Source organism: Macaca nemestrina, chromosome 13 (genome assembly GCF_043159975.1).
Source record: "Macaca nemestrina isolate mMacNem1 chromosome 13, mMacNem.hap1, whole genome shotgun sequence".
NCBI lineage: Eukaryota > Metazoa > Chordata > Mammalia > Primates > Cercopithecidae > Macaca > Macaca nemestrina.
The window spans coordinates 49,327,267-49,339,325 of record NC_092137.1 but is presented as its reverse complement, the minus strand read 5'-3'; the positions used below and the strand labels follow the sequence as shown (position 1 = coordinate 49,339,325).

Below are 12,059 nucleotides of genomic sequence, written 5' to 3'. Positions count from 1 at the left end.
AATGCCAGAAGGCAGGCAGGATATGCATGAGGGGGTGGACGTGCTGGCATTTACTAAATCTCCACTAGAAATAGCCCATTTCTTAGGTCACTTAGTTCAGTCAATTATTCTTACAGATAACCCTATCAGAAGTACCTCCCACCTATGGAAATCTGCCTAGGGTTTGCTAACGCATCTGCCTGTTTCTGAATAGTGCCATTTTTGGCATAATTACAGCAAAAAAGAGGATCATTGAATGCAACCCAAAAGGGCTGGTTTTCTCTCAGGTGGGCTGGTGGAAGAAATAGATGCTGAAGACTGAAGGTCCTGGCCCTTCACTTATTAGTACCCCTCTTAGTGATGTGTCATATTGTGTGTTGTGTCTTTTTTGGAGAAAGTCAATCATGTTACTCTGTTGAGAAGAGAATGGTGAACAGCAAGGAGACTTTTGCAATGAAATAATGCAAACTATTCCAGACATGCCTAACGGTTCTATTTGCTGTGTTCCTTAGGTCAGGGTGTAAGAAACCCAATCTTGAAGGAAAACAGAGTAGCTTATCTTGCCTGGAAGTAACCAAAAAAAAGCATCCCTTGGTGCGTCACGTGACCCTACCAGTTCTCAAGTCAGATCTCTTCTCATAAGGGCACTGTGTGGAGCTTCTGAGATCTGTGGAGGTTTTTCTCTGCAAATGCAGGAAGAAAGCAGGCGGATGGATGTGTAATTATGGCCCTGCTCCTGGTCTCTTTGCTGGCATTCCTGAGCTTGGGCTCAGGATGTCATCATCGGATCTGTCACTGCTCTAACAGGGTTTTTCTCTGCCAAGAGAGCAAGGTGACAGAGATTCCTTCTGACCTCCCGAGGAATGCGGTTGAACTGTGAGTATCAGAGGGAGCGGGAACAACTGCATGGCTGGCATTTGTGCATTGAGTACTATTATTATTTTTACATTAGGCTGATATCTGTTAGGCTGAAATATTTCTGCCCCTTGACCGAAGTCCTGAATAAAACAACAAACTCCCCAGCCCAACCCTCCTGCCTGTGGCTTTCCAAGAATCTTAGATGAGAGTTTGTATCAGCATTTGTCAGAGAACGGCAGTGTGAGAACCCAAATCCAAAGGCAAAGGGAAAAGTTTTTAGTCTTTTCAATGCATTTGCTCTTGGGTTTCATACTCTCTTTAGTGGAACCAGAAAAGGAAAATGAAGGCAAAGTAGAAACTTAGGAGACCCAGAATTGGAGGCAGAAAGGCGGCTTTGATCTAAACAGAATACACAAGGTATGTCTCCCGAGGACACTGAATCTAAAAGGCCAGAGTCTTTGTGGCTTTGAAGGCACCAGGAAATAATTCCTGAACTGAGATTCTGCTTTTAGGGGTAAAAAGGAGGTGGTAGAGAAGAGAAAGGGCGTGAAGAAAGAAAGAAAGATAGGAAAGACACAGAGAGAGGGAGAAATACAGGATAATATTTTACACAACTGGAAAAAAATGTGATTAATAATTTAGAAATTTACTTAACTATTTTAACAGGAAGTAGACTCCTAGAGTTGGCCAAGAATTTAGACACCATCTCACTCTATCTCTTTCTTTTGCAAATTAGGAATCTGGTGTCTGAAGAGTAAAGAGGATTTTTCAGACTCTCGTGATGAGTTGAGATTTAGCCAAAAGTAGAAATCAGGCCTTTTGACTCACAGTCTACTGTTTTGTTTTGTTTTGTTTTCTTTTGTTTCCCAACCCCCTGTGTCTGACTCCATTAGAGCAACAGTGAGGCAAGCCTGTTTAATTGTGCAGTTACTGCTTTCTCTGAGAACTAGCAAGTTGGGACTCGGATTTTAGATACACTCTGTGTTTTTGTTGCAAGGATTTTAAACAGAAGCCTGTTTCAACCTTTGTCACTTAAAGCTATGGATAATTTGCATTTAATTGAAGAAGGTGGTCATCTCTTTAGTTCACCAATTGCCATATTGACACTGAAACATGTTGGTGTTGCATTTCAGATTTTCACTCAGGGACAATGAGTTGCAGACTTGCAGACCTGGTTGATTCTGCTTGCCACATTTCCCCTTAACATCTCAAGTCTTCAGTCCTTATCGAGAGGCAGCTGCAGAGGCAGGGAAAATAACTGGCCAGCTCTGTGTTTTGGCTACACTGTCTCAGATTAGACAGCTACTCCTGATTATGCTAAAGAATGTGCCATGCACAAAGACCATCTCGTTTATTAGGTAAATATAAGCACAGGAGAAGGCCAATGTACCTGAGCTCCTATAAGTCATTTGCTCCTAAGTGACTTTCAATGATTACTTAACCCCTTCTGAGCCTCAAGTTCCTTTTTTTTTTTTTTTTTTTTTTTTTTGAGACAGAGTCTTGCTCTGTCGCCCAGGCTGGGGTGCAGTGGCCAGATCTCAGCTCACTGCAAGCTCCGCCTCCCGGGTTTAGACCATTCCCCTGCCTCAGCCTCCCGAGTAGCTGGGACTACAGGCGCCCGCCACCTCGCCCGGCTAGTTTTTTGTATTTTTTAGTAGAGACGGGGTTTCACCGTGTTAGCCAGGATGGTCTCGATCTCCTGACCTCGTGATCCGCCCGTCTCGGCCTCCCAAAGTGCTGGGATTACAGGCTTGAGCCACCGCGCCCGGCCAAGTTCCTCATTTTTGAAGCCATTTTAATACAGCCTTCTTGGTTGAATTGTCGTGAACACTAGAAGATATAGATGCCCCCTACATCCTAATTTCCACCTCTCCTGGACCTACTCCACTTCTTCCAATGTTTCTATGTGGGTCAAGCCGTGCCATCCAGTTGGTAAAACAAACAGCCCCAAACAAGTTTTAATTTTAGGGTGATTCCACATTAGCCTGTCTGCTTTCTGAAATATCATTACCAGAAGAGAGATTTTCTTTTTTCATTCTGCAAAGAAAACATAGGCCAAAAAAGAGAAAGAGATGGAGAAAGAAGGGGGAAAAGAAAGAAAAAGAAAAGAAAGAAAATCCACCCCCACACCCTGAAGCTTCAGGGAGTATATTTGTATGAATTACTATGAGAGGAGCAAGATAACGAATTTTTGAAAAAAAGTAATGCTAACGTATAAATAACTAAAACACATCTCTGGCCAAGAGCATTTTGCAACTAAGGAAAGAGAGTATGAGGTGTTGAGACAGTGTGGAAAGAGATTATGGGAGAGAGTGCGATGAATAGAGCACCAGAAACAAATTTCACTTTCTTGACAAAGGCTAGCTCTAGGTCAATTGTTTACTTCAGTGTATGTAACAGAGGACAAAGTTGCATAAAACTAAGAAAGAGAAAGAAAGTTCTTGCCAGCTGTTGGCATTTTCCTCCACCTAAGGAAGGAGTATAGTTAAGACCTTTAGAAGCTCTCCCAAATACCCAATCTTAAGAAGATTCTGTCGTCTGCACACTCATTGGTAGGGCTTGAGGTGGACCATCCTAGGGTTTGGCTTTGCAATCTTCCTGGAAAGGTATACTGAGATAAGGAGAGAAATGCTGCTTTGTCCATTAGATTTTTAAAAAGGAAAATTATTTGAGGTCAGTGTGTTAATCACTGAAGAGCAGATACAATGTCAAGTGAATTAGAACTCGGACATACTGTTACAATGAAAGAGCAATTATCTTTATTTTTGCTTCCTTAAAAAGACTGAATCAAGGTTATCTAAGTAAATGGCAGAAGAGGAATGAAATGGCCTGTTCAACTAAGTATCCCTAATTTACCTTACAGTCTTCCAAATTTGGGTATCAACTTTAATGATGATTACATGAGGTGTAGGTGGATGGATTATTGGACTTCATTGACTGCAATTGCTTAATCCATCAACATATCAAAGCCTCATTGTTACTCAGGCTCACCAGGTGGAAAACAATTCCTACATTTTACTATGTACATTTTTATCCTATCATGCCATTGACCTTGCAGCAGTTTCATTTCATTTGATACATCTGCCAGCTATCACGAAAGATTGCTAATTTCCTATGATCTGCCCATGCTGATATTAATGCTAAAAGAACAGAAGCACCATCAACAGGCAAGTAGATTTCATTTACTAAGGGGCTCCTACTATTTGCTTTATGCACTATGTTTTGTACACACTACTTCATTAAAACTTCACCAAAATCTGCAAGTTTAGAATTATTGCTCTGTTTTCCAAATAAGACAAACCAAAGCACAAAAAAGTTGAGTAGCTTGGGCAGTTATCCCTGCAGCTCCTGGACAGCGGAGCTGGGATCCAAATTTGAGTCTTTTATATCTCCTCTGCTTGCTGTGTGAAATGAACATCATCTGACTCTATACCTTTCTTATTCTGGAAAAAAAAAAAGAAAATAGTCCTTTACATTTTAAACCAGAAGTCAGCTTTATGGGCTATACAATCTCTTGCAACTACTCACCTCTATCACAGTAGCAGAAAAGCAGCCATAAACAACATGTAAATGAACACAGACATGTTCCAAGAAAACTTTATTTATGAACACAGAAATCTGAATTTCATGTAATTGTCATGTCACAAAAAAAGCATTATTTTGATTTTTTTCAACCATGTAAAACGGTGAGAAAGATTTTTAGCTCATCGGCCATAGAAAAACATGGGGCAAGCCAAATTTGGCCCATAGACTGTGTATTGCCCACTTCTGATTTAGACTATAGCTGAGAGAGTGGATTAAATATTACTAGTTTGAGTGGGGTTTAGGCAGCCTGAGGCAGCATGGCACTGTGGAGAAAGTACTAATGTATGGAGCAGGGTCACTCACGGGCAGCCTTTAGCTGGTTCTGATGAGTTAGAGATGGCAGAGTGTTTAGAATTTGAGAGACCTGAGTTTAAACCTAGGATGTTGCATTAAATTTAGCTCTGTTATCTGGACCTTTGGCTGTATAGTGGAAATCACCATGTATGCCTAACCGGCAGAGCTGCTATGAGGATTACATGAGACAATGTGGGTAAAACACTTTGCACAATGTCTCTCATGCTGTTATTATTGATGATAATGTTGCTCTCAACTGTAAAATATTAGGCAAAAATTATCTACCACAGAGGGCTTTCGTGAGGACCAAGTCAGTCAAGAGATATGAGACTGATTTGGAAAATTGATATAAAGATCTCTATAACTCTGAGGTAGTTTACAACCTCCTGTTTGTTTAATAATAATCTCCTCCCAGTGTACATAGCACTTAATCTCCATGGACTTACTTTCTGGGTAAGAAAATGTGTCCCTTAATGCTGTCCATATTTGCCAAGAACTCACAGAGCAGGTTCATTCTGACCATAGTCAAAGGAATTTTGGTTTCTGACTTATCCTAGAAACTCAGCTTCACCTAGAGGCAGTCAGTGGATCTAGAAAAGTGCCTTTGATCTTACTTTACTCTTCCTGGAGTTAGAATTCCTAAGGAGAATGCAAACACCCATTCTACATCTGAAATTTGAAGTCTAAGCAACAGTATGGACGCAATGATGTTTTTCTTCAGCAGGGTCAGATGATTATAATACTAAAGAAGAAAAGGTCATTCTTTTCTTCTTAAGGAAACCTGTCCTGGGATTATATTATAGGCTGTCTGTGTTAAACCTTATCCTCATAGCAAGTTCCCATATCTCATTGCAATCTCATTTCACTAGCATTTACTTCGAATTATCGAATTATCTTTTCCTCTTTTCATTTTCTTTCCTTGCCTTACATTCCTTATTTTCTTGTCCTGGTTTAGATCTCCATATTCCATAACCACAGATTATTATTATTAGGAATTTTAAAGTGCATCTAGGTTAGTCTTTAATAGGTCCTTAGTTCTTAGGGATATATCAATTTTGTACAAAAAGGGTAGCCTTTGCTATGCCAAGGCGTTCTGTGATGTCTAAGAGTGAAACAGAGTTTTTGATGTTTGCAAACTGAGTCACTTTTCTAAGAGCATTCTGAGGATTAACATTTCACAGAGCACACTTTGGGAAAGGCTGGTCTATCCAACCCCAGCCATCAGGATAAATTCCTTCTAAAGTCTAAATCACAACCCAGGCCTCCTGACTCTCAAATTCAGTGCTCAATATCACAGCTAGAAAAGGACCCTTGGATGGGTTTTTATTGCTTTGTGCCTGAGAAGTAGGTACTTAAAAGTGCACTGTGTTCTCATGAAGGAGATGGTTCTGAAGTATAGACTGTAGGTAACCATGAGGTAACTAGCTATTACCTGTTCTGAGGTAAAGAAAGAGAAGATCAAACAATGGATTACAAAACTACGAAAACCATTTCTAACTTCCTCATTTGTTGAATGTTGACAGTTTACTTCTCCTCAACATATAGGTTTCAAACTTTTCTGGTCACCCATCTAATCAGTTTACAAGCTCCTTTCATATTTCTGCTACTAATAATAATATTCTTTTTTAAAAAAATTGTCATCTTTGCTTGGGTCCTGACAATCTAAATCCTGGATTATATAATTACTTCCTAATTTATCTCTTTCTTATCAATCCCTCTTTTCTCCAAACTAGCCTGCACACTGTCATTCTATTTCCTCCATAAAACATCACTGCCACAATGTTGTGATTTCCCACTTCAAAATCATTCAATAGCTCATCTTTCTGACTTTACCTCTCTGTATTCTTCAGCAGGAGCCTACTCCACAAGGCTGATATGGCGTTGCTCTCAAGCATACTTTGTGCATTTCTACCTCTCTGTGTCTTTACGTTTGTACTATTGTTTGTACTATTGTTTGCCTCTTGTTTGTACTATTCTCAGTTTATTCTTTGTCTCTTGAAATTCAACCTACTTATTATAATCTCGCTCAAAGGTTGCCACTTTCATGAAGTCTTCCCTTACCACTCTGTCTTTATTTAAGCTTGCTTTCATTCAAACACTGGTGCAGTTCATTTCACACTTAATCTTGCCTTGCATTTAATTTTTCATGTGTGTCTTATTTCCTCAACTGTAGTGAGAATGTTCTTTGAACACCTTAGTGTGTCTGGTTCAATACGATGTGTATTCTGGACCCTCAATTACAGGTAGAACAAATGATTCGATAAATCAGGAGGAATTACATCTGTTTACTTGCTCTGCTCCTCAGTATTGAATAAAAGATTCTTATAAAAGATGATTATTGCTTTCTCCTGCAATGAACTACTATAGGATTTGATAGCTTTCTTATTTTCCTTGCCTTTTTATGTGTTTGTTTTAAGAAAATTCCTGTGTGTCATTCCAGAATCCATTAATTTATACAGAAAGAAAGAAACGTTGACTAGAAACAAGGTCTACTAAGTTAAAAGTTGAATATTCTATACTCTAGGCACATCATTCAATTCTCTTGACTTATGTAATAATACTTGCCTCTCTATACCTAACAAAAATATTGAAAAGAGGAAAGTGATTTTGCCCAAACAAAATCACTTTAAACCAGACAGAAACGTTCAAAATATACAATTTTTGCCAATTAAGGTCATATTCTAGATCCTGAATTTTTAAGTTTTCTGTATTCCTCAGTTGTATTTTGATTGTTATAGTTCTGTCTTATTATCAAAACCGAACACCCCACTGTGCAAATTGCCCTGAGTGCCCATGTTTGGAGTCTCCTATAGCCTTGTTTAGATACTTCTTTGACAGAAACAAACAGCACAACGTTCACACTAATATATACATAATTCTTTCTCTTGACATAAAATCCTGCACCTACTTTTGTGAGAAATGATATGTCTATGTCCAACATTTGGAATTTAATTGGGCTGGGGGAAAGGGCGGTTTATATTCCCTGCAGAAGAGTAAAAAAAAAAACGACTAAAGGAACAGCTATAGAATGCAGCACCTGGAAAGAGAAAAAGTGGAAATTGCATTGCAGGGAAAGAATCTTTTAAAGTAGAAGATGAACTCCATCCTGAGAATTGGCTAACAGCTATAATTTACAGAGTCATTATTAGCAATTGAAGAGTAGGGGTTTGATAGCAGAGAACTGCACTTGCTTGGTAATGATAAAACCCCCTTGTTTACCTAAAGGTGCAAGCTATCCTTCCTCACCCAAGCCCTCTATTATAAGAAGCCTATGCTTCAAAAGTAGGACATTGTGGCAGCAAATGGGAAATTCATTTAACTTTTGATTATCTTTCTCCAAAGCCACTAATTGGGTTATCTAGTCACTGTGGTTGATTGGACTATACTTTTTCTTTAGGCTCTTAGATTTAGAGTCTCCAATTTAGCTTTGTTTAGACTAGATTTTAGCTTATATAGCCCACAAGGTCAGCTAGGAAAGAGAGTAATTATTTTTAATTGCCTAGGATCTGACTATAATGAGATATGGATGTTTGTTCTTAATCTGACCTCTCCATGGAGTATCTCAGAGCATGTTTTGTATCTCTGACCTGAACATGCCATTACCTTGTTCTTTCGTATGAAACAGGCTGGCTGATCTGAAAATCTTCAAAGGATACGCAAAATAATATTTGAATAAAGCAGCCAAACCCGTGCTACGCCCTTGAATTCAATTATACTTTTAGTCTTCAGAGTGACATAAGTCCTTTTTTTCATCTCGTCTCTCAGACCTTTTTCAGCAAGAGCCAACATAGAGTTATCACAGAGTCCTGTGTCAGAAACCATGAAGAATGCCAGCTGAGCCCATTTTTGTATCTTTCTAATGGCAAGCTTGATGAAAACCTCTAAGAAATAGGGACCTCAAAAGTTTAACTGTTTCGATGAAATGGAAAAATCAACAAATTGAGGATATTGAGAGAAAATTCATCAATAGTTTCATCAAACTTGATGAAAATTTGATGTAAAATGATGCTGAGATTTTTTCAAATCTCAAATGCTTTGATTTTACAAGTATCTTCAGGCACCAAACTTCCCCAAACCAATAGGCTTTCTCTAGGCATCAGATTCTGGCAGCTGTGTAATCCTTATGCTCCTCTGATCTTGCTTGTGGGATTTAGGGAGTGAGCATGTTTCCCTTGGGCTGAATATGTTCTGTTATTTTGAGATGCAGCATGGAAAACCCCCACACAAACATCTCTCTCTCTCTCTTGATATTTTTAATTTGTTGAGGGGTTTAAAACAAAGAATTTATGAGGGATCCTATCTCCAGCAATGATTTCATAACTAAACAGCAGCTGACAGGTCTCTGAGCACTGAATCCCTCCTGAATTCTCTTGGAATAAGAACACAAGAAAGAAAGGCCCCTTATATGAAAGGGCCACATCCTTGAGCACTAGACTTTCTGAAGTGGCTTCAGTTTCAAATATTCTGTCCCCTTTAAGAAAGTCTACAACATTTTGGTTTGTAAGGTAGGATTACATCCCTAGAAGATGGCATTGCCTCTTGTGGTTCCTCATCATCTCACAATAGTAGCCTCTGAATTGGTCTCTGAGCTTTCCATCTTCTTCCCTCCCAGATTCCGGCTCTGAGATCTTGTCCTGGTTTAATTCCTCTGTGGGCACCAATGCCCAAATTCAGAACAAAAATCCAAAATCACAAGTTTGGCATTAAGATCCTCTGTATGTTGGCCTCAAATTAACTCTTCTGTCTCATCTCTTCTCTTCCATCCTCTCAACCCTATGCTCTATGTGCTATTTTCTACTCGTCAGCTTCCAAATATGTTTTATATTCCCCTACTCAAGTACTATTTTCTCCAGCCTGAATACATTCTCCTACTCCAATATTACTCACCTTTGAGACCAAAGAAAAGATGCTATTTTTCATGAAGTTTTCTTTGAACAGCAAATATTTATTAATTATATATGTGCAAGGGTCGATATTAGGTACTGGAGAGAAAACAATCAATAGGAAAGGCAAGATCCCTGTCCTCATGAAGTTGCTAAAAAAGAATTCAAACAAGCAATGACAATGTTTTTCCTTGCTCTTACCCGCAACTATCAGTATCTCTCTCAGAACTCAGAATAGTCATTGTCAAAATCACTAATTTGACAACTAATTGCATGTTGCTTTGTGCAATCTGAAATCATAGATTGTGAGAGCTAGAAAAAATGGATACCTGCCTGCGTGATGCCAGAAGAGTGGTGATGAGAAGACAGCCACTGGCCCATCCTATCTAGATTTGCCTTCTTGACCACCCTGGGATGATTTCAGGGGCTATACAGAGCCACTTTCAAATATTCCATTGCTTTAAAGATAGCAAACCTTTGCTTTATTTTACAGGAAGGGCACAGACCTGAACTAAAATATAATGAACAATCAGCAAATTAATGATAGGGTTCAATGGAAAGATGTCCAAATATTTAAGTTTGACTAGAAGTTTACAAATTGTCAAAATACAAGAGACTGAATCTTTTCAGTTTGGATAAAAGAAGTTAACACAGAAGATAGAAAAGAGCACCAAAGGAAAACGTAGGCTGCATTGTTTTGCCAACTTCACTGTTTTTCCAAAACTGCTCGTATTCATAAATACTATTTTACGTTGTTGGGTAAAAGTTTACCTGTCAATGGGCTGTGTATGCCAACTTCCCCCAAAGCAGCTGGGATTATCTTGAATCTAGTAAAAGACCAGAGCTAATCTTAACAAAGCCCATAGCCCTCCAAAAATGACAGCCCTTAAGAAATTCTGCTTTGGCATAAGGGAGACAGTAATAAGGAATTACAGAATGCTCTTGAACTTATAAGTAATTTCCTTGTCCTTTAAATTTCAAACTATTTGGCATGGTTATATTAGCTTTAGGATAGAAAACCAAATTAAATGCAAAAGAATGATCACTGTCCACCATCAGATCACAGCCTGAGCAGTTATCCACAGTCAGCACCAACCCTTGCCACTACCATGTACCCATCAAGGCTAATTTCTCATCAGGGCAGGAAAGGAAGAAACCTTCATGTAATTTCTGTTTGTGTTGTGGGCAAGCAATGTAGCATTTCTGTCAGTAAATACATTGGAGAGTACAGTAGAAAATGCAACAAGAAACATTGTTTTAAGTTAGAAAACAAACGGGAAAAGCAATGAAAGAAAATATTGCAATTATGATGAACACCAAAGAGCTCATCTGGAATCCAGTAGCAAAATTGCTTATCAGGCCCCTGATTGTGAAAATCTGCTGAACTCCTTTAATAAGAACACAGTCTTGGAATGGCATCTCATTCCCCCAAACAAATACTAGAAATAAGGGGAAAGAAGCGCAAACAGTTATGCTAGTCAGATAGGAAAATTACAAAGTGGCTCTGGAAGCAAATGTTTGGGGTAAGATTCCAGAGGAAGAAGAGCAACAAGAGCAGCAGCAGAAGATGTAAGAACCTCAGTCAAAAAAACAGCTAGGCTGTTTGTCGGGGAATTGCTGCATCAAAATCTTTATGTCTTGACTGGGGCTGGTTGAATTTCCTGGAGAAAATTCTTCCAAACTCCTACTGGAGGATGAAGTCCTGACTACCAGCATTGTGGTGGCTGTGAAAAGGGCTAGGGTCTCAACATCCAGCAGTCGTAAGTGGTATCTGGCATCCTCAAGTCCAGAAACTCCCTGTTTTATGTTCCCTAAAAAATAAATCTTTGGGGTGTTGCTCAGGTGGGTAGGGGCACTCCCCTGACTGTTCTGAGAGGAAAGTCTGGCTGCCTCTTAAATATACTTTCCACCAATCCTCTTTATTTTATCCATTTTACCCGATTTCCACCCCTGCCCCACTCCTAGAGATACCAGTGCCTCCAAACCCTAAGTGTTTTAGGGATGGTGCAGTATAAATCACTTTGGCTTCCATTTTCTAGAGTCTACCAAGTATCACTTCTTAAAGTTTAATGTGCTTGCAAAGCAGAGGAATATATTGTGAAATGCAGATTTTAATTCAGCTTTCTGGGATGCTGTCAGTACTAGTTCCAGAACCACATTTCTCTCTCTTTGCAAACCGAAAATTTTCTTGCTCTTGTTCTTCTGTCCTTGTTGCTTTATTCATTTAAAAACCAAATTCCCTTATTGTCTTCTCAATGGAGTTTCAGGAGGAAACAAATAGTTGTTTGTTTAATACGCCATTTCTACCCAGGAATTCCCGTTCATTATTCACCCACTCAGTCTGGCTCTGTCTCCATGGTTCCACTGAGCTGAAAATTCTTCTTGTCACAGGTATCAATAAATTTCTCTTTATCTTCCATAAGTTTTATACAGTGATTATATCACATTTTACAATTTGGA

The 12,059-nt window shown here is 39.1% G+C and overlaps 1 protein-coding gene and 1 long non-coding RNA gene across 4 annotated transcripts in view; one reads left to right on the top strand and one right to left on the bottom strand.

Moving 5' to 3' along the window:
- LOC105465007 (uncharacterized) overlaps positions 1 to 12,059 on the bottom strand; it is a 400,763-nt gene that overhangs the window by 99,771 nt on the left and 288,933 nt on the right. The window lies entirely within an intron of this gene.
- Positions 520 to 12,059, top strand: part of LOC105465008 (follicle stimulating hormone receptor) — a 189,238-nt gene continuing 177,698 nt past the window's right edge. For 2 of the 3 annotated variants that reach the window (XM_011713185.2, XM_011713184.2), the window contains exon 1: positions 628 to 855. In XM_011713185.2, the coding sequence (XP_011711487.1) occupies positions 704 to 855 (152 nt within the window). In that variant the 5' untranslated portion in view covers positions 628 to 703. Of the gene's footprint in view, positions 856 to 12,059 lie in introns of all 3 variants that reach the window. The other variant, XM_011713183.2, reaches the window with a different exon arrangement.